Genomic DNA, 22,638 nt, shown 5'->3' with positions numbered 1-22,638 from the left:
AAATATTTGGAGGGTTTCTCGTTCAGCCTAGACTGTGGCTCCAGGCACTTTCCTCACAATTCTCGTTTCCCATACAGACCCCCCACCCTGCTCCCACCCAGCCCCACAGATATCCACGCATTCTCGCAGACAAAATACATGTCCAACATTTAAGCAAATGTATGTTTCTATGAAAGTCAGAGTTGCACAGAATGAGCTCAAATAATTTCTCATTCTCACCCACCAAGTAACACCTAATACACGCAAGCTATTACCAATATTTGCAAATCATTTTGGACTAAGAAGCTTAGATACGCCATTAATTTTCCAGTTGCAGGGTGTGTGCAACAACCCCAATCCCTTTCAAAGAAAAGGTAGTTGCAAAGGCTAAGATGGTAGACCACGGTCAGTTAAGAACCTGCTATCCTTTAGAAGCAGGTTATTTAAATGTGTTTTTCTACAGAACATATCCTCTTTTCCCATGCACAAAAGCTTCAGTGGACTTGAAAACATTTGCAAGAAGGGCAGCAGGAATGATCCAAAAGGTAAGGAATGTCTTCTGTCTGGGGAACAACCGACTACAGCAGGCTCTTCTGTCTGGAAAAAGAGATGACTGCAGGAGGATGTGGTAAGAGGGCTACAAAATCCTGAGAAGTGGGGAGAGGGTAGGTAGGTCAGATGGCTCACTGCTTCTTCCAGAACAAAGGCTAGGCAGGGGGAGGACCATATGAAGTAGCAGGAGCCAAATTTAAAAACAGATGCTATTTCTTCTCACTGTAAGTCTGTCAGCTATGAACTGCTGGACGAAGGATGCTTTAGCTGCTAAAAGTTTGCATGAGCTCAAGGGAGACTGGGAAAGTTTCAGGAAAAGGATTCCACTGATGGTTATTAAACACACAGAAACCACACTCAGCTCAAGGAGTCCCTAGGCTGAAAACAGATTCAGAAGCAGCACCGGGACAGGGAAATACACACTTGTTCCACCTTAACGTTTCCTCACAGCCAGTGTTGGAGATGGGATACTGAGCTAGGTGGAGACTCAGTCTGGCCCAATATAGCTATTATGTTTTTTCTCTTTGCTTAACGAGTCAGCTTTTTACAATGGTAGTCTCTGCTATGGTGACAAGCAAGTAATAATGGCATCGATAGCACGCCCTTGATCAGAAAGCGTGGGAGATGGTGGGTCAGGAGCAGTCTTTATCCTTCCACCAGCACGTTGGTAGCCTCCTCTGGCTTGGAGCCTGGGAACTAGACACCAGTTTCTCAGTGTCAGGATGAATTAATAAGGAATGTGAATGTTTACATATTTCCAAATACCACAGTATGCAAAAAAACCCTATTTAAAGAATACATCCTTCTGTGCCTCACAACACAGAATGTCAAGGGTCTTGGAAAAATTGACCTGCTAGTTTCATGAGAAAGGCACTGTGGCTCAGATCCAGGCCAGAAGTTCCCCAATTGTTGAGAATAATTGCTACTTTGTGTAACAGCTGAATTCGGTCCTCCATTCCAAGACTTGCTTTAATAAAACGAGCTTGGTGAAGAGAAGATTGCCATAGCAACAAAATCTTCTCAAAAAGGAAACAGGAGACAGGCTTGTCTCTCATCCCACTTCAGCTTTTTTTGCTCTGCTGATATTTTCAGCCTGATCTGATCTCGTTGCTGCCAGCTCTCCTGGGGACTGCCCTGGTTAGCTACACCCAGCGCAACACTGTGCAGCTCAGGCTGGACCTTGAAGTGTCTTAGCCTGCAAGTGTCACAGCTGCCGGTGGGATACCCTCAGAAAACAAAATCCAGCGTTAGCAAGAGGTAATGATATTTCTGTGGCTGCTCTACAGTCTTTAGTAACCCGGTGAGCAAGCTGCATCACGTCTCTCAGATGGTGGTGGGAAATAAGAGCAACGTGGGCCTGTGAGGCCCCACTGAAGAGATGAGGGCACGTAAGACTGGAAGGGACTTTCAGCCACTCAGTCCCTGGCTATTTCAGATTAGCACATTATACAATTTCTTCTCTTAAGTGGAAAGCTCCCCCTTTACTCTTCTTAAGGCTTTTCCCTCTCCCAGCCCTTACATTTGGAGCTATTCCAGACATTTGTCCCTCTTGTCTTTAGGAACCGTCTTCCAGCTTCCAGACAACATTTACTCATGAACAGTTTACATCTACTCATTCTGCTGATCTTGTCTTGGCTCTTATCCCTCCCTGCTGTTTCTCTTCTTGATGTACTCACAGACGGCTAACAGGCTTGCTCTTACCCTTCATCTGTCAAAGTGGATGCACCAGGATATTCCAGTCTCCCCCGTGAGACAAGCCTGATCACCTAACCAGCAACTTGGACAAAGGCATTTATCCTCCTCTTTCTGGTGCAAGTATTTAATCTCATACCTTCCAGGACTGAATCTGCACCTTCTGCAGTCTTGTTAACTAAAAGCTATTGTCCTGTGGTTGACAAACACAAGGAGAATATTCTCCTCCCCACTTCCAACCAACTAGCACCAAGCTAATCCCAAAACAGTTATTTTTGATTCTTAGGCTAATTACCATCTGCAAGAAACCCTTCAATAGCCTCCTGAATTTTCCCAAGCAGTCCAAGAAGCACAACTTTCTTTTATTTCCATTTCACCTTATATTTGCAGTCTGGATTTACTGGAGAAAATCTTGTCCTTCAACTTTCCTTGCTTCCTACTCTGTGTATCTTTTACTCCCTCCATGGCTGTCACCCAGTGCGTAGGACCAACACAACTTTCTCCTCAGAGGGTAGTTGGGTGTCCCTTCCTGCAGCATCGCACTGCTACACCTGGGCTCCATTTCAACCACAGGGGCTGGACCACGAGGATCCTGCTTTAAATGCCCATTGCATCATGATTACATCATAACCGGAGCTGCTTACAGTGACTTCTGCAGTTAGCATGACAATGTTCTTATTTTGGATTTCCGAAATAAAATCAAACTGAACATTTCCAGAGAGTTGTTCATAAATTGCTCTGCCTAAAAGCACTGAATTTTTGGTCACTTGCTTCATTGCCTTTTATTTTGTTTCTCTCTTCTCTCCCTCTTTTTTTTTTTTTTTAATGGGACAGGGAAGAGGAGAAAGGTATCAAAGCAAGAGTTAGTCAGTCTTGTTCATCTCTATCCCCTACGTGGTTCACCCTACAGAGCAAGTAAAGACTTAAGGGATCTTATTTCCTGTTATCACATATATAAAGCCTCTAGAGGGAAAACAATCAAATTTAAAACACGATTTCACTGAAGATGAACATTTTAGCCAACTGTATTTTCAAGATGATTGAAAATTTAGCTTAACACCTAGAAGCAATTTTGCCAGTAACATTAAGATGCAGTATTGTTTTGGGGAGGCAAAAGAAATACTTGATGGGGTGAGGCACAATGCATCTAGCAGTGCAAAGAACTGTACTTACATTAGCATGCATGAATTTTAGTTTTATCTAGGTCACTTCTCCACAAGGAGTTTAACCACAACCTCCTGATAGGCTTCCATCCAAAGCTCAAGAGACAACCAACTGCTATTGTATATAAGACCATTAGACAGACTTGCTTCTGGTTCCTTACACTGGACAGCTGCTGGCTTTCGGTATCAGCGAAGAGTCTCAGTACCAGCAAAAGCAGGCTAACACACTGCCGATTTCAGTAATGGCTACCTCACGGCCCGGAATGCTACACTGCAAGTAACTGTGCTGACGAAAACAGAGAAACCGCATACTGCTCAGCAACGCCTTCCGAAATCCATGTGCTGCACTCTGGAGCGGTTGCTTGCCAACTGGATGCAGACGAACCCAGAGCAGAGACAGAAAAGCAAAACTATCCTGAAACAGATATATTGTCACTGCAACAAGGCTGTAAAGCAAAAAAAAAAAAAAAAGGAGTGCTTTGATGTATCAAAATTTAAGACTGCCACTACAATTTAAGAAAGTGGGAGACAGACAGACCTTGTAGCTCCCAAACCACATTAAAAAAACCAGTATATTCTTTTTACGGAAGAGAAATTTCAATCTCCGAGATTTTACTTGAGATGATTGGATATGTTTATCTGGAACACGCTGAAACAATCAGAGCCAGAAGATGAAAAATCTGTGGTAATTCTGACAAGTGTTGGCAAACAGAACTGTCAAGTAAGGATAATGACTTTATATTCACAAAGCACTTTTCATCCAGATAGAACCCAGAGTGCTTTACAATTGTTACTAATGGATTATACACACACATGAATCACTTTGCCCATGACTGAAATGGAACAGCTTAAGAAGTGAACTGTTTAACAGCACATAGCAACACTACACCACAGTTTAGCACAGGATCCAGTTGCAAATCCAAGAGAAATTTAGGAAGGCAGAATGTAATAATCCACACTGCAATCTGCACAGAATGCTGGGTTTACATTACCCCTCCTCCAACAACCGCCGCTGGAAATACAGCAACTGTCAGCGTCTAGCACAGCACCCTGCCACGACCGGAAGACGACCTGGTACCTGTTGGCCCTCTTTCAATTAAGCTCCAGGAGAGCTGAACAAAACCTAGCTGAGCCTGCAGAGGACGAGTCTCATAGTTGCATGCACCCCTGAAGTAAGTCGGTGTTAAATCCCACCGGGAAGACGGCACCTCGGCCTGAAAAGTACTCTTTGATAACACAGCAGAGCACTTGGTTGATACTGAACGGGAAGAAAGCAGCTTGCACTTGATCAGCAGTGATCAGCAGCCTCGCTTCCTCCAGCACCTGTTTCTCATCTGCAGGTTCCCCAGAGGGAAAACAAGGGACTCTGTTTAGCCGTGATTGAAATTGTGAATGAAGGAGTAGAAAGAATTTAAATCATCTAAGAAATATAACTACAGGTTGAAGAAAATAGCACAGAAGTGACAGGGAAGGGTTTTTTTTTTTTAGCATTTCAGGTAATTATATGCTTATTACTATAGTGAAAGTAATACTAGAACAAAGGGCAAAAATATAGTAAGGAAATCAGTTTTGGACCAACTTTTCTAACAGCTGTTCCACATTTCAGTAATTTCAACTCACAGCAAAATCAAAATCTGAACTAAAAGATACTTTCAAAATGTTAGAAACATAGGTACAAGCAATTTTTTAACCCCTCCGAAGTCCTACTCTCAAGTCCATGTTTAACACCTATGTGAAATTTCAAGGCTGTATCCAGCAGCTTTCACTGATCTCAGTAAGAACTCGGAAGAGTTCAGTACTTCTGGTAATCAAGTCATACGTTAAGCTGCCTAAAACTGCAGACTTTTCTCCTCCCCCCCCTTTTTTTTTCTTTTTTACATTTGGCTGCAGATTTTACGCAATTGAAAAAATAGTCTTGAATACATTCTTTATATGAAAGAAAGAAAAAGCTAATCACATATATTAATTCTCTATGTTATATTACTAACGCTACGAAATGCAATAATCTGAGACCAATGTTACCCCTTCCCACAGATGAAAATTCTATCAAAATCTTACAGTGTGTTCTTACTTTACTTCTCCTCTAACCTTTGCCCAAACTGCCCTGGATTTAGAGCATGTGGAACACCATCATCTTTGCCAAAAAGATGTTCAAACAATTATCTAACAGCAAACACAGTATTATGCTATTTAGATTGAAAACCACAACTCATATAAAAACATAAATTTGCCTACAATAGATCAGGAAACAGGAAATCTTTTAAGAGAACAAGGGCTACAATACAGCCTTCTGAAACAAAAGGAAGAACATTACAATTAATTCTTCTTTTAACAAACACATAGCATACAACAGCGGGATAAAGTAAACACGAGGATGCTGGACATCTCTTTGAAAGGCTGGAAGCCAAGAGGAAAGGGTGACTGCAAATGGAAAGCCTGGAGTCAAAACAAACTCCGAGATTCCTCACCAAGTCAGTCAGTGACCATAAGATAAAAAATCTAAGTCTGGAAAATTCATTGTCTAGAACAAGAGATATCACTGCACAAGTATTTAATCTAGGCTGAATTAAGTGAAAAACTTTCTTTCTGTAGTTGTCAAAGATTAAGCTTAATTCACGCACCTACTTCAGAGGAGAAGTCAGACCCTTTATCACAATTGTCGTTTACTTCACTGCTGCCCTCCGCAATGAGAGCAAAGAATGAAACAGTCAGAGAGTTAGGAATCAGCATGAACGTCTGATTCCCTTTCACATTAAGAATACCACAGTCACCACAGATAACAAAAGGGGCCTGACAGAGAAAAATTTACTATTTACAATGACGTATATAGACCTGCAAAACATTTGGAGAAAAGGATCAGGACAGAAAAAGTAGGACTCAGGTATCTGAAAAACTGCTATATGTCAGAAATCATCCATTTCCAAGAAAAACACTTTTCAAACAACGCTGCTAACAAAGCAAAGATGTCTTTCAAAGAAAAAGAATATTATATCATCTGGATTTTTCGTCATGGGTCATATTCCCAGATATATTCATAATGGAAATCAGCCAGGAGTTTGAGTTTCTTTATTCAGGACTTTCAGGTGGCAAATACCGTATCTAGTTTAATGACACATCTCCAGGTGGGTTTCTTACTTCTTCGCTGCTTCCTTCCACCCAGGGCCCTCTGTATTTCAGTAGTCTGTCTGGCACAGCTTAACAAAATGTTAAGTCTTCTTACCTTGAGAAATAGCACGTGGCCCTCTGAAAGGGCTATCTCAAGCTGTATTAACAAGTTTTCTAAAACCTTGCACCTTGCATGTTTGTCAGTTCCCTGTTTCTTTGCAACAAGTTCCATCTAGACTTGAAGATTTTTTTGTTTGTTTAGGTGGCCAGCAGGAAACTTTGGCTTGCATGCACTGGATGTTGCGTTGGTCACACTCAACGGAGCTAGCATACACACACAGTTTCTAGACTAGGCACGCAGATGGTTGAGAGACAGAGATATGATGGACTGTACCTGGTTAAAGTATCTTAAGCCACTTTCCTGGCACCAAAACCAGCAGAAACAGCACTTGAACAGGCATTTTGCACAGCCACTCTCCTGCAATAAAATGAAATGTTTGGTTACTGGACACAGAATTAGACTCAAACAAAACCTGCCATTTTAGAAAAACTTGCTTTACAGGTGACTGACTCTTCTACTACAGCATTCACCTAGGCAGCAGATATTTCCTTTTGGATTAGAGGTACTGTTTTTAATTTAGACCCTTCAGTATTAATGACTGATGAGTTGAGCACATTTTTTTTCTTCCTGTAGATGAAAGATTCTTGTCTGGGAAAAGAAAGTAAGTGCTGCAAGCAGCTTTATGAGCTAACAGCTGCTTGGACAACAAAACAGGCAGGCAAGTCAGTAACCCTTACAGTACTTTGTAGTGATCAGAGAGTACGCTGACAGATTTTTAACTTTTTTGTTTATCAAAAAACCTTCACAGTTCTGAAACGACTGGTACCCTAACGAACAAAAATAAAAGAATGGGCAGAAGGGCTTGTATGCACGTGTGTGTATTGACTCAGGGCATACATTCATTTTTCAGGACAGGAGAAAAAAGCATGTATTAGAACAGACCAGTCATAGCCCATCAATCTATATTAATTTCATAATAAATACAGAGCAGAAAAGCTCAGTGTTTGCTGAATCCCCTTCACATCATGACCTCAGAACTGTTCATCATGTATTTTACCAAGCAAGACAGCAAAAGACATCTTGGTAGCCATAGTAGTCTTCCAAATTTAACTGGCTGTTTTTCTCTGCAAAAGGAAATTCAGTTCAGTGGCACTTGAGTCTTTTTAACCTTCTTTTTCCAGAGGTCAGAATGATTTTGTTTTGTTTTGGAAAGCAGAGATCTTCCACTCACTATTTGAAAACCTCAGGTCCCCACAACTACCATGGTCTGTGCAGAAACCATGAACCTCCCAACTTTTTTCCAGAGTTCTTGGAAATTGTCCAGGAATAATTCCTTTAAAATGGTGACTGTACATGGAAACTCCTGACAGCAGAGAAATACTTTAATCTTGCTGTGTATTGCTGAAGAGATGATTTTACTAAAATGGTATTAATCTCAGTAAGTACTGTTTATCAAAAACCTAGAGCAAGGGACTTCAGCTGCAATCTCCTCTCTGAATCTGCTTGAAGACTGCTGTGTAGAAAACATGTGTGAATTTACTTGCAAGCTTACTTTTCCTCCTGTTCACAGAAAACAGCAGCATTTTTTGCAAGGGGAGCAAAGCCTGGGTGAGCTCCACAAGAATGCAGCATCACTTCTCCATCCTTTCGTACCACTACTCTGCTCTCTATGGAAAGAGCCTCAATGCAAAGGGGCTACAGCCTGCCCTTTCTCCCACAGGAAGGAGCAAGTTCGGTTGCATCCTTCCATGAACTGGGGACAGGAGCTGGCCTGAGCACTTTATAGCCTCTTTAGGAGCAGTTGCAGCTATGGGTCATGTCACAACCTCAGCTCAATGCCCAGCAACTGGACCAAAAGGAGCTTGTAGCACACTGCTATAGACACAAATAATATTTCTTAGCTAATTAAATCCTCTACAGCTATTCAGATCACAAAACTGCATACCCAATAAGTCCACTTATTCTGCTTCCTCTAGAGGCAGAAAATACTGTCTTCTTTTTAGCACAACTCATCCCACCTATCATCTTTAAACAGAGACCCATTTCACCAAGTTCTGTAACCAAGGCTTTCATATGAAAGTGACATAACCCCAGACACCTGCACATCTTTGAAGTATCTTATTACAAGGGGCTTTTCTTTAAGCATTCATGAACTACACCCCACACACACGCCTCATAGGTACCAGGGACGGTCAATGTAAATACCCTGTCATAACGATACACAACATGCTTCAAGGCCAAGTTAAACTCTAGAGAAAAACACCTACATTTAAAAACTTTGCCTAAATCTTCCTCTAAAATCAGAGCTGTGCAGTCACGACAGCCTTCTCTCCTTGCTAAAGTGCCAGAACTAAGTGCAGTGCTATGTTTCCAGCAGAAGGTAAGAAATGCAGAAATGCATGAAAGACAGAAAGAAGACAAGCAACAACCAAAATGGCCCAGCTATATTTTTTATGTATCTTAAAAGGTGTGGTTTGGATCCTACACAGATCTCTGGAATAGTTCTTATTTCATATATTCTTTCTATAACTCATATTACAAGGCAGATATAATCTTTTCTATAAGATATTTTATATGCAACAATAATGTTCTTACTTAACCTTGCCATTTTAAAATTTGTGATGCAAAAATTTTAAATAGGGCATTCTCCCAATTTTTTCTTTAGCCTTCATAAAAGTTTTTATACATAAACACTAAATAAAAGTGGGTTTTCATGTTGCTGTTTTCTGCATTTAAGAACATCTGAGTTGAGAGAAAAAAAGGAAGCACATGGAAAAAGCTTTCTTAATGAAGAAAATAGGATAAAATATAAAAGAAAAATATAAAATGCCATCATCCATATCATCATATCATCCATTTTTATGCAAAAAGTATAGTCTTCACATTTTTTTTCATTAATCTCACCTTTTAACTAGTATTTCTATAGTGTTACAGAAGTATATACCTACCTTTTGTTTTAGGATGTTATAAAGGTACAAGAGAACAATCCTTGGTATTCTCAGTATTGTGATTAGAAATGAGCCTTTTACAGCAGTTCCCAGATGATAGCAAAAAAGAACTGATACGGAAGACAGGACTGGGTGAGGGGGTGGGCTATTTTTGTTTCTAGAAAGAAAAATAAACAGTAAAAAAATGTTTTAGAAACTTATTTAAGAAGATATACTTTGTATCTTTTCACTATTTGGAAATTTAAAAAATTAAGCTGGTATCTTCTTTCCCACTTGAACAACTCCAGTTTTCCTACTGACTTCATCTCAATGTTCACCTTAGTCCAAAGGAAAGCAGCCAAGTTTATAACTTTCATTGGATTAGTTTAATTCTTAAGCAATGACTGTTTTGATGTATTCAGTAATGGAAAAACATCTAGAAAAAACCTACAATGGAAAATACCAGAAGTGAACAACAGCTGAGAATTCTTCCTTGAACACCTCTCTCCAGTTTCTGTCACTTCTCTTACTCTCTGCAATCTTTTATTCAGCTGTTGTTTTTGCAAGACACTAGTCTGAAAGAATGAATCCACTTTTTCTGCGTTAGTGGTAAAATTAAAACCAGAAAAAATATCTCAGGCTCTCATGTGTAAAATTGAGATCTACTATCTACTTTTGTTACTGCAATTTGATCAAAATGTGTTTTAAATTTTGTTCAGATAATTAATACTTTTTTTTTCACTGAACAGGATTTGTTTTAAAATGGAATACACAAAAAAGGAATATCATACTATATTATTTAGAATTATAATTTGGCCCAAAAAACTTGCAATTCTACTGTACACTACCCTGTATTGTTTTGGAAAAATGTGTTTCCCAAAATTGAAAAGCAAAGACAAAAAATTGGTGTAAATACAATTTTTCTTTTCTTGGTTCCTTTCTAAAGATCAGTTTAATGTCAATCATATACAGCAAGTAGCATGACACAGCTCTCAAGAATTTATATGAAAATCAGAAAATGAACTTAAAGCCACTCCTCCACCCCTCCCCATCCATCTTCAAACACTGTAAAAAAAAAAAAAAAAAAAAAAAAACAAAACTCTGTTAGGTTAACCCTATAAATACCTTAAAAATATGTTTCAGAGGATTAAAAAACCCCACTGATCAATAGTCAGAAATAGCACTTCTGCAAAGCAACTCTTAAGCTATCGGTTCAACCCTGAAAAGGTTACTTAGAATCAGCAGCAGTTTGACTAAGTAGTTAAGTAAAGATCAGACCTTAGAGCACAAATAAGATCTCCTATTTTCGTGATTCCTTCAAGATAACAGAGGTTTTGAAAATTAATACTTTGCACAAGAAACTAAAAAAATTAAAAAGCAGTGGTAAGAGAGTGACTGACTGGGGCTAAAAAGCTCTACAAATATATTTTTATTAAATCCTCACTTCAGGAAGGATTTAAATCAGGCACACTACATCAAGATAGGTATCACAGTTCTGCAAGAATCCTGGAGGTATCACTGCAGTTCATTCAAAACACTAAATATTTTGCAGCTGAGAAATTGTATTTAAATATGTGAATATACCGCATTATTTTAAATAGGAAATTCCAGCAAAGCAGTTGCTGCATTTATTGTTTTTGGTCTTACAACTAGGGGAACTCCTTGTGGGTTATGCAATTTCATACTGAATAAGGCAGGGTTGGTTTGTGGTTTTTTTTTAAGTCATCAGGTTTCTGTGTTAGAAAAACACACATCACAATATAGATGAGTTATTCTATCCATATAGCACCATTGTTTCCTTTTCCTTTGTACACTACCTTACATATGACGGTCTCAGTCAGATCTCAGAATATAAAAGATTACGTTTCTGCAAGTTAAATGTTAACCAAGGATGAGAAATACAGAAAGGACAAAGTTTACTCTTGTGTTAACAATTTACTTGCTACTGAAGACAAAAATCTAGAAGGGCTTTGATATTTTTAACAGGACTGATTAATGAGCAGGAATGTCAAAATTTGAATTTTAGTTTAGACAAATTTCTACACATTTGGATGCTTTTCCATCCCTTCTTTTCCTAGCAAAGGAATTCTCACAAGAGCAGGGTCTGATTAGGTTTCTTGCTTTGCTTCCAAACAGATTAGAAAAAGAACAAAGATTTTCCTTGTAGTTCTGGCTCAGGGTAAGAAACACAGGAAAACAGCGAGCTAAAACACAGCCCACAGGTGACGCCTGTGGCTCTAGACAAGCTGAAGATCGGCACAATCATCCACTTTCACCCAATTACACTCAAGGATGAAGTTTCACCCAGTTTTGTATATTACAAGGCTGCAATCCTGAAATGACTTTAAGCACAAGCATACAGACAGCCATATGTATAAGGTTTTGTAGGCAGTTCATATTGTGCATTGAATTCTGTGCACGTAGACTCCACTGCACGCACACAAGGTATCAGGGAAAAACAGGAATCTGCCTGATAGAACTGGTTACAAGACTGAGCAGGGCCACAGCTTGCTTCTCCTCTTTGGTATTCCTATTTTATGTTACCAGGGGATTGTTTGATTTACATAGAACACCACTATTCCAAAATCCTGTGAACGTATACTCCATACCACATCATCTTTTAATAATTTTCTTTCTTCAGTGCTGCCAATTGCCTTTATTTTCTTGTGAGGTCTGTGACACTTGGTATCTTTCTTAACACTGAGTTCCTTGAATCAAATGATCACAGATGCGCCTCAGCTTTCATTTTAAAACCACTTTTTTAGTGTCTGAAGAATAAAATGTAATCTTGGCACACCCAAAAGATGTAGACATTTGGAAGGGAGGCAAAAAAGCATTTCTTTAAAGGCCTGTCCTTTTCAGAGCTGTGCTTATAGTTTTCTTCAGTCCTGCCTCATCTGTTTCAATGACTGCCTAAAAAGAGATTTAGTGTAAAATACTTCCGAAGTGTTAAGGAATGAATCATATATGTAAATATGAATCTCATTTTTTAAACAAATACAATAAATTACAAGATTCATAAAAAAAAGGTACATTATCAGACTACACAGAGAACACACAGACTGTACTTCCAGCTGCCCTTTTACCTGCTCTCAAAACCACAAGGGACAGGTCTGACTACATACATGCTGATGGCTCTTTTACATGGGTTAGGTCAAGTATGTAAGTAGGGCAAAGGATTCTCATAAATATTGCAGATGTGTTTGAAAAGGGAAGAGGAATCCTTTAAAAATTTGGTCCTGCTTCGTCTCTCAGTGACTTCGGTGCAAATCCATAAACCTGGATTTTTGAGTTACTGGGAGTCATATGTATTTCATCTCTCACCAAATCTATGGGAAGTTGTGGTGCTGAACACCTCAGAGTCAGGTGGCAAACCCCGATCCTACAAATGCTTATGCACTTCCTTAATTTCAACCCTACGCAGTGACATACATACACTGGAGTTACTGAATAAGCTCAAACATGGACAGGACAGCGATGCCTGTGACAGGGGTCAAGTTACCATACCACCTTCCTTTAATCCCAGAGAGGGAAAAAAACCTCATCTCGCTGAAAAGGTAAATACACACTTTATACCTAAGCACACTGAGATGAAAATAACCCGCGTGTAAAACAGCAATAGTAACAAAGCAGGCTTTTTAAAAGACTGAGCCCTTTTCACAAGTCATGAAAAGTAATCTATAAGCAAAAAAGTTCTACTGATTTTATTAATAAAATCTTTCCTGTATTCGTGTTTCATCTGAAATAAAAGAAGGCAAAATCCATTTTCAGTGGTGGTACTACAGGTACTACAGGTCAAACATATGTCACCTGTAAAGCTAATCCAGGTAAAATGACCCCCTGCCCTCCCCATCTGCAACTCCACCGTGGCTGCTGGCCATGCAGCGCATCACTGTGTGTGCTGTGGGAGGACGCTTCCGCAGGGAAAGGCCGTGCCATTTCCTCGGAGCACTTACAAGCAAAGAAGAAAGCCTCTCTGGGAGGTATCATAAACAAACTCTTGTGACATGTCTTTATGATGCTGCCCAAAGGAATGCATTAAAAGCACACAGCAGACAAGCTCAGAATTGCTGGAACAGTTTGAGATAACCCTTGCCCTTGATGGTGCGACTGGTCTTGCAGCTAACCACCCTCTCCCCATTCCTGCACCGCTCTGCATCTCTGCAGAGCTGTGCTGACAGCCTGAGGGCCAGGAAGAGGGATCGCCACCGCAGAAAAACTGCATTTCCCCTTCCAAGCACAACTCTCCGAACACAGCATATGTCACCTGGCAAGCAAGAGGAGGTCTTGACAGTAGACATACAACACAATTTCAATACAATTAGGTGGAGGAACCTTCTGTACTCTGTGGCCAGTTCCTGCAGCAGTAAAAAATAGCTGGAAAGCAGAAGACCCTAATAGAGCAGTGAATGTCATCACAGCGTTTCTACAGGTGCTTCCCCACTCTGTGTGAAGAAGATACAGACAGTGTCTCTGCCTTGGGGATTTAGATGGAGCATGGTACCAAAATGCACTGCAGCGCACAACACAGTAAGCCAGCAAAAATGCTTTTCTTTCCCGTGCTTTCCCAAGCAAGCCAATTTAAATGAACCCTTAGCCCCTCAGCATTCAGCTGCTACAGCTGAATCGATTGCTAGAGCTTGAGGAGCATAAATTCATTTAGAAGAAAAGAGCAGCCCACAACCCACAGAACCACAGCCATGCTAGTTACCGCTGTTTAGAGCTTCAATAGCAAAAAGGAGAGGACATAAGAAATACGAGTTCCTCTCTTTTCAGGTCCTATCATGGCATGTAAAATAGTAGTGTGAGACTGTGTACAGATCTCAATCTTTGAAAAAAGCAACATTTCAGGTTTTGTCTGCTCTTTTACTAGCACCAGTTCAGTGGCTCAGCTGCATAGAGAATCCTAGCAGAGACAGGCTCCTGACACATGTTAAAACGCTGCCCTGCCTTGGCTTTTTGGATGGCATGACAAAATATTGCTCAAAACAATGGTAGGCACTGCCTGCTACCAGGTCTTCCAGCTTTGCTGTTTTGACTGGAGCAGAGCCGCTGCCGGCTGCAGCAGGAAATCCTGATGGAGCTGTTGATGCAAGAGGGCCCGGGCTGCTGTCTGCTGGGCAGATGGGAACAGACCTTCTGGGAACCTTTCAGCAGGAGGCCTTTCTATCAGCAACTAGGACATCCAGGGATATGTTCTAGAGGCCACTGACAGAAATCTGCTGCCTAGGTTTTGGAGAAGCCCAAAGTCTCCCTTCCCAGTTGCCCAAGCTTGACGGTTCCTGGCGGCCACAGCCAGTGCTCCAGGGTCCCCGGTCCCTCTCCTGCCAGGCTCCCCGACTCACTCTCAGGCCACCTTCCTCAGGGCTCATTTTCCAACAAACTGAGATTATCATCACACTCCTCTAATACAGAAACAAGAAATGCCTTAAAATGCCAGAGTATTTCACAGATCAAAAAATCTCATCGCTGGGCACAGAGGAACAGAGCAATGAGGATGAGAGAGCTCATAAAATACCTCTAAGGAAAAACATTTTCAAGATACTAATCACTTCATTGTCAAAAAGCTCAGCAATGTACTGTGAGATTTAAATGTCTCCCACAATGACAGGATCGTACTGCTCCAGTGTATGAAATCAATATAATTTCATTTTACAATATCGCAAGTCTAAAAAACAGTATAAATCATGAAAAGTAGCGATTATTCCTCATTTCCTCCACATTTACATTTCAAGGCAACATACAATTCAAGAAAGTTTGTTTACACATCTCTAAACTCTTAACAGTGTTGTTAAAGCATTTACAGTTAACTGAAAATATCTGCACAGAACGCAAAACAGAATAGCAGACTAGGCATTTGTGCAGCCAGAACAAATGGAAACCTCGAGCAGTGATGAACACTTTGGAAAAGGTCAAGCTGCCTACGAATACATGAAACTACTGAGGAGCTATATATTGCACCTCCATTCAGAGTTCATGCAGTCTCCTGGAAAAGGGGTCAAACGCAGCCTGTGCCTTACGACTGGTAATTTCACCAGAGAGAGCTGAGCTCTGTTGGCTTATATCAAGGCTCCGTTTGGCCTGGTAACTCCAGCGGCAGGGGTGAGTCACAATAATACCATACACATTGTAAAATCTTACCCAGGATCTTGCATCAAGCAACATTATTTTATATTAAATTTGATTCCAAGATATTGACATAAATTGCAGTCTGGTTGAGAAAAAGATTGCCTAGAAAAAGACAAAGTAAACACTGGAAAATCCCCCAAACTAATCAGGGGCAATTCTGCACTCACCTGTTGAAGTAACAAGTAACCACTGCCCCTGCAATCGTCATTTGCTGACAGGCAAGAATGAATTCACTGGTCCAGATAAGCCCAACGAAATGATACCATGCCATGTAGGAAACTCCAGACAGAGTTCTGTATTCTACCTGTCCTCCTGAAGTAGTCTGTGCAGTACCTGGAGGTGGGATTACACCACGGTATTATTATAACACACCAGACAAGGGAGGGAGGAAGTACATCGAAGTGCTTCTGTACTTTTCCTCAATAAAATTATAAAAAGATAAATTCAGGTGCTATTTGATTCTATGCACTCTAACAAAGTCAGAGAGCCAAAATTTTGTAATTAGAACAGAATTTTGAAAAATAAAACCTTACAAAAAGTAAAACCTTGGGTTTCAATTGGGATTGAGACACAGCTGCCGATAAAGGCAAGAGGACAGCTACCAATTAGTAAAGATTTCTGAGAAAACATTGCCCAAGATTTGAGTAATCAAATGCTTCAGAAGTAAAGGAAATCTTAATTTTCTTCATTCAAATTCACAGTCAGTTATGAAATATTTTAGATTTTTTTTAATAAGAAGCAAAAGAGAAAGACTGCAGAAAAAATATTAAGGATGCATAATGTACAATTGCAACAAAACAAAATTAGTATTTTAATTACTATTACTAGTTAGAACCATGGCAAATACTTTTCTGCTCTCCATACTTTGCAATCTTGGTGCAAAATACACATACATAACGGCAGCCTCTCCAATAAAGAAAGAAGAAAAAATAGAAAAGCAGACATCTGTATGGTGTTATATGCTCCAATGTTACTATTCAAGAACATTGCCAAATTCACTTATTCAAGCTAAATAAAATTGCCTCTGCTTCTGTTAATAACAAAGAATTTATTCCATAATCAACAGATGGCTTTCAGAAAAGGTATGGGTAACTCAGATAACATAGCAATCCGACTTTTCTCTATGCAATTCTATTTATGCCGGTTGACTCTGAAGTCTAGTCAGGGGATAACAGCATCAGGACATCTGTTGCTAGTGAAAGGTCTCTAGGTCCATAACCTGCTATTTTTTTAGTTTACCAAGACTGAAGTCTATTAACCTTAAAGATAAACTTGTTCACAGAATAAAACAGTCTCTGGAGGTGAGCAGTTTCTTATTCTAACTCCATGAAAGAAATAACAAAAGTGCAACATAGAATTGTCTATTACTGCTAGAACATTATACTCAAGCTTTAATAGCTGACGTTCTCCCACAGGAGAGCGCATCACCTTCAAGTTCAAAACTACCACAGATACATCTATGAAATGGTTCACTCATTTCTATCCTATTTTTCTATAGCCAGAGTTCATAATGAAGAATAGCTCAAAGTAGAAACAATAAAGATTTGCTTTCAGCGATACTATCAGGTTTTGACAAGCTTTAAAAGTCTTCAGAACCAAGGTCTGTTTGTCTGTAAATTATGAAAAATATTAATCTACCCCACAGTAGCACTGCAAAACTATTTTAAAGTGCTTTGAAAGGATTAAAAAAATGCTACATGGGTGTATAATCATTATATGGTTAGCTTAAATATGTATCTGCATAACATGCATTGAATTATTTTACTCCTATAACAGCTCTACAGGAAATTCATCCTATTCTAGGGCAAGAAAAGAGTAAGTCTACAAACAGATTTGTAGCATGCAAACTAAGCATTCTTCCCAGAGCTGAGTCAATCTTATTCTCAGCACTCTTGTAATTATGATTTGCATCCACCAACACAGCACAGCTGGCCTCAAGGAGGAGTTTGTAGGTACTGTATCAGACTTGTTCTTCAAGGCAGCCTTTGCTGAAGTGCAAACACAGACGTATATTCTAGCTATTTTATGTTTCTGAAAGGAAATTTCAGCTAAACAGGCAAGCTCTTTGCAGTGCTGTACAGTTGGTCATTCACAGAAACATTGTTGCTTCCATTATATGCAAATACATTTTCATATCTCATCATATGCAAATGTATTTTAAGCCTGTGAAATGCTTGATGGTGTGAAAAAGCTGCTACTCATATCTCAGATCTCTTCTCCCCTGGTTTTAAGTTTGGACGCAAAAGTTGTTTGGTTTGAGGTTTTTTAGGGGAATCTTTGAGGATAGATTCTTTTACTTTGGTACATTAAAATAAGCTATGTGCCGTACCATTCGTTCTTGTTCTGAATTCAAGGGATTTTTCAACTTCCTTATCTCTTCCAGAGGCTCTAGATTGCCATTTTCCTGCAGCACACACAACTAGCCAAATATGCTCATTAACCATAGCCTACAGCCCTTACTGAGGGAACTTTTAGGGAAATGATAGGTCAATGAGATACAAGATGGTCCCCTACCTCTCCATTTTTATGCAGAGGCATTATGCCCTTTGGTAGCAGAATTTAGCACATTTTCCACCATACAATCAACCTGAACATTTCTTTTCAAAAAAAAAAAAAAAAAAAAAGCACATTTCAGGCTTCACTTCTACAGTTTTGTCATGAAGACTGACAAATGTATGTATGGCAAACTAATTCTGTTTGATTTTTACCAGCTTGCTCAAATAACCACCTGCAGTAACAACAGTAATGGCTTTGTCTTTCCTGGCTCACCTTATACGTGTGCATGTGCGCAGCGCTGTGCTCTGCCGCCCAGCAATCAGGCACTTCCCCATGTAAGCATACCACTGATCACTCTGCTGCCTAGGTACGGTAAACTGCTGTTGTTACTTCACAGAAACCTGTTTACCAAGGTAAACATTTATGTCTGACGGATTCCCTGACTTCTGGGCCTACTGTGCATGCATAATTTTGTCAACAGAATTACATGCAATGCTATTTGTTATATGTCAGTCTTAGCAGCACAGCTAAACTTTAAAGCTATCCTAGATACCCTGTTGAGAAAAGTATATGCCATTTTTCTTTTCATTGTGATCTATCTGTTCACAAAAGCTAAACTTTCTCAAAGCCTCGAAATACAGTTTGTCAACAGAATGTTCTTCTCCAACTACATAATCACGAATCTTTCTGGTGCATTATACTCTCTTGGGGATAACATGAAGAAGTCAGTAAAGACCTGAAGTCCCTACAGCTGAATCACCAAATCGGAAAACCTCTGATCACTACAAATGTTGATCTGCTGCAAATACTTCAAAGAAGTGCTGCTAACAATGCAAACAGGCACAAGTGTTTGCAGCAGAGTTCAGCAGTTTCTCCATCTGACTCTGCAGCCCAGCGCTGTGCCATCGTGTCAGTCAGCACAGCGAGGCAATGATACAAAAGTCAGTGTGCACATGCAGTATCATTAGCTGCATTCTGGTACCTTCAGACTTATGTCAGGTGCTCTTACTTGGCAACTGCTGTTGCAAGGTTTTGCTGATGCCTGGAGCAGCAGCCTGTTATAAGGGTCAAAAAATCCTGGGAAGTCTAGTGCAGCTATTTCCTTATCAGAAACAAAGAATCACTGACCAGAAAATACTTAGAACCTGTTTATCAGGTCAGGTCCGGTTAATGTGAAAATACAATGTGTCCTTCCCACTGCTAAGTGAGGAAAGGTTCTGGCATCACACACTGTATCTTCATGCTTCCTGCAACAGAATTTATTGTGTTATTTTATTTAGCGTTTTCCCATGTAGTGGTATTTACAGCTAAGCTAGCTCACTGTAATTGGAATGTCAAGGACCCTACAGGAAATACATTTTTATTGCTGGTTTTGCTACTGCACAGCTCTAAATGGCAGTTTTATTGCTGACTTGCCTGTAGGATGCACCTTCATCACACGAAAATCTCACACTGCCTTCTCATCCTACATTACAGCATTCATGCTGTGTGGACTTCACAGCTCCTGCATGCTGCTAAGATGAAAGGCATGCTTTGCCGCGCCACATGGCCACTTCAGCTTCGCAAAATTAGCAAACAATAAGACTCAACAACCCTAAGTCGTATCAGCTTTTCCAAAGCACAGATGAATTCCATTCCTAGCCTGCTAATGGTTCTAACTGGTGCCACTGTGCTGTCTCAAGTCTCGTGGAGTCTGGCATTTCTCCTGTTTTTCTAGGTCTGGCATTAATTCCCTCTCTGCTGCTCTTACAGACTCTGAATTACCAAGGTACTTAAGCAGGTGCCTACCTTAAAATGCATAAGTAGTCCCACTGATTTTAATAGGATTATCCATGTGTTTCAAGTTGGTCATGTGCATAAGTACCTTTCCAACTGCAGGCTATAGTTTTCTATGGCTCCCAAGAAGTTAGTCTTTTCTCCGGGTAACACTAACTTTTGAAGGGGATGTAAATAAGGTGTCTGTGTGGTCATGTAATGATCAGGTGCACCACAGCTGAAGCGAGGATCAAGTGCTCCAGAGCTTTAAAATACAGAGATGCTATAAATATCATATAACTAGTACAGATTTAAGGAAAAGGTTAAGAACAGGTGCGGCACAGCAGCAAGCCAATTTCACTTGCCCATCTCTCTGTAGTAGACAAAAGACCAGTGTTTTTGTAAACATTTCGTTTTTTCAGCTTTCTTGGTATGTTTGCATTTAAAATACAGTCTCCATAGCCCCAGAAAATGTATTTCTGAGAATAAAAAGTCAAAGTGTCAAAACCAAGAAACCCACCACCTGTATTTTACAAACTGAATCCTGGACAGGCAACTATTTGTCAACGGAGAAAACAAATTGCTCAAAGAGGGCTTATCTTGGGAGATCCTCAGAGAAGTACTCTCAGCTGTGGCAAAAAGTCCTCAATATCAAAAGAAATGTCTTCCATTTACAGGGCAATTGTAGAAAACTAGCAGAAAAACACAAAGCTGTTCCACCAATGCATTATTAACCACATAGTACTACCTTTATTTATTTTTACAGGATGTGTAAGTACTAGTCATCCTAGAACAGCAAAACAACCCCCAGTGAGCTACCTTGCTGTAAGCCACTTTAACAGGCAGCATTTCAGAGAACTCATATTTGGGTTGAAAATTTGAAATAAAATCTAAAGGAATATTCCCACTACCAAATCTAGTCTACTGTTCATTGGTCCAAGTTTTGAACTATAAAACGAATCTAAGGTAGAATGTGGGACTGGAAATCGAAATAACGACCACACTTCTTGCTGACACCGACCTCCCGTGTCACCTTGCCAAATCTCCTCAACCTGAGAGCTGGATAAAACAATCCTTCGCTACCTCTCTAGATCATTAAAGGGTTAAAACTGCCTTTGTAGTCTTCGAACTCCTCGCAGGAGGAGTTACTCTGTAATCACAGCCGGTGTAAACAACCGAGCAGACCCATTCTCACACTGCTTTATCGGCACCCAGCGGACACTGACGCTGCTGCAGGGCGTTTGCGACACAAACCCCTCGGCCCCTGGACTCACAAAAATCATCAGATACATAGAGTGGTGGTTTTCTGTCTGCGTTCATGCTTAGGCTGTAACTTAGAATAGGTTTGGATTATTTATCACACGTGCATATCCTTCTAAATACCAACACACTAACTGGTAACAGAAAAATCTTACAAGGCCGGACATCTAGACTGAAAATATTCTGGCAGAAGATCTCCGCCAAAACATATGTTTTACTAGATTCCTCATATGAGCAATATATTGACAGTTAAGTGCCTGGAAGTGACCTTCCCTTCTTATGCTAAATCTGCAAAAAGTCAATTCTTTCAAAACTGAGAGCATCCTAGAAAATTTACCACCACCCTACTGTGCAGCAAGGTAGAAGGCATGCTGCCTACTGTACTGTACTGTATGTGTCACTCGCTGGAAACATCAGCAATCCTACTATGCTAGGGAGAAGACAAAAAATAAGCCACCTTTGAGCCAGGAGACACATGGTGCACTATGAATGTAACAGCATGTCATAACCTGTTTCAATTCTACTCTCCAAGGAGGCGGGGGGGGGGGGAATATTGAATGGAAATGTCTAGCAGGAAACAGAAAATATAACCAATAACAGAAAATGGCACAACATGGAAAAGGCATTAAAAGCCTCTCAGAGGAAGTTTTCAGAGGGTTTTATTTCCCTGTGAATATATGTGGAATTTGCTTTTTGGATATAATGCACAAATCACTACTTTCCAGCAAAGTTTGTAAAAGCATCCAAGAAATACCTGACTAGTTCCCCATCCTGCACTTATCATCAAGCTTTTTCTGTCATATGAGCTAAAATATCCCTACTCCTCTAACGATTGCTGCATTTCCAAAAGCTTTTGAACACAACAGACTCAGCTGGCATTTTCTAAATTTAGGCTTAACAAGGTGTCCTGGGTTCAGCCAGGACAGGGTTAATTTTCAGCCTGAAGAAGAGAAGGCTGAGAGGGAACCTTGTAAATGCTTGCAAATATCTGAAGGGTGGGTGTCAGGAGGATGGGGCCAAGCTCTTTTCAGTAGTGTCCAGTGACACGACAAGGGGCAAAGGGCACAAACTGAGGCACAGGAAGTTCCGTCTGAATATGAGGAAGAACTTCTTCCCTCTGAGGGTGATGAAGCCCTGGAACAGGCTGCCCAGGGAGGTTGTGGAGTCTTCTTCTCTGGAGATATTCAAGACCCGCCTGGACAGGGTCCTGTGCAGCCTGCTGTAGGTGACCCTGCTTCGGCAGGAGGGTTGGACTGGATGACCCACAGAGGTCCCTTCCAAGCCCTACCATTCTGTGATTCTGTGATTTTCACCGGACTCCAGGAAGGGGCACAGCCGGGTGGGCTGACCCCACCTGGCCAAACAGAGCCGGGTATTCCATACCATGTGCCGTCATGCGGGGTTCCGGTGGGGGGGAGCAGGGCAGCGGGAACGCACTCGCAGCTCGGGAGGGCGGGGTGGCAGCGGTCGTGGAGGGCGGCTCTGTTGTGTTGTGTGGTCTGTTTTGTGTTGTGTATTC

At 40.5% G+C, this 22,638-nt stretch overlaps 1 protein-coding gene across 6 annotated transcripts in view; it reads right to left on the bottom strand.

The window, feature by feature from the left end:
- SLC44A3 (solute carrier family 44 member 3) overlaps positions 1-22,638 on the bottom strand; it is a 43,048-nt gene that overhangs the window by 8,296 nt on the left and 12,114 nt on the right. For all 6 annotated transcript variants that reach the window (XM_075424963.1, XM_075424960.1, XM_075424958.1 and 3 more), the window contains 3 exons: positions 15,776-15,941; positions 9,501-9,657; positions 6,886-6,969 (listed from right to left, as the gene is read on the bottom strand). In XM_075424963.1, the coding sequence (XP_075281078.1) occupies positions 6,886-6,969; positions 9,501-9,657; positions 15,776-15,941 (407 nt within the window). The remainder of the gene's footprint in view (positions 1-6,885; positions 6,970-9,500; positions 9,658-15,775; positions 15,942-22,638) is intronic.

Source organism: Opisthocomus hoazin, chromosome 6 (genome assembly GCF_030867145.1).
Source record: "Opisthocomus hoazin isolate bOpiHoa1 chromosome 6, bOpiHoa1.hap1, whole genome shotgun sequence".
Lineage (NCBI taxonomy): Eukaryota > Metazoa > Chordata > Aves > Opisthocomiformes > Opisthocomidae > Opisthocomus > Opisthocomus hoazin.
This window is presented reverse-complemented; position numbering and strand designations above follow the sequence as displayed.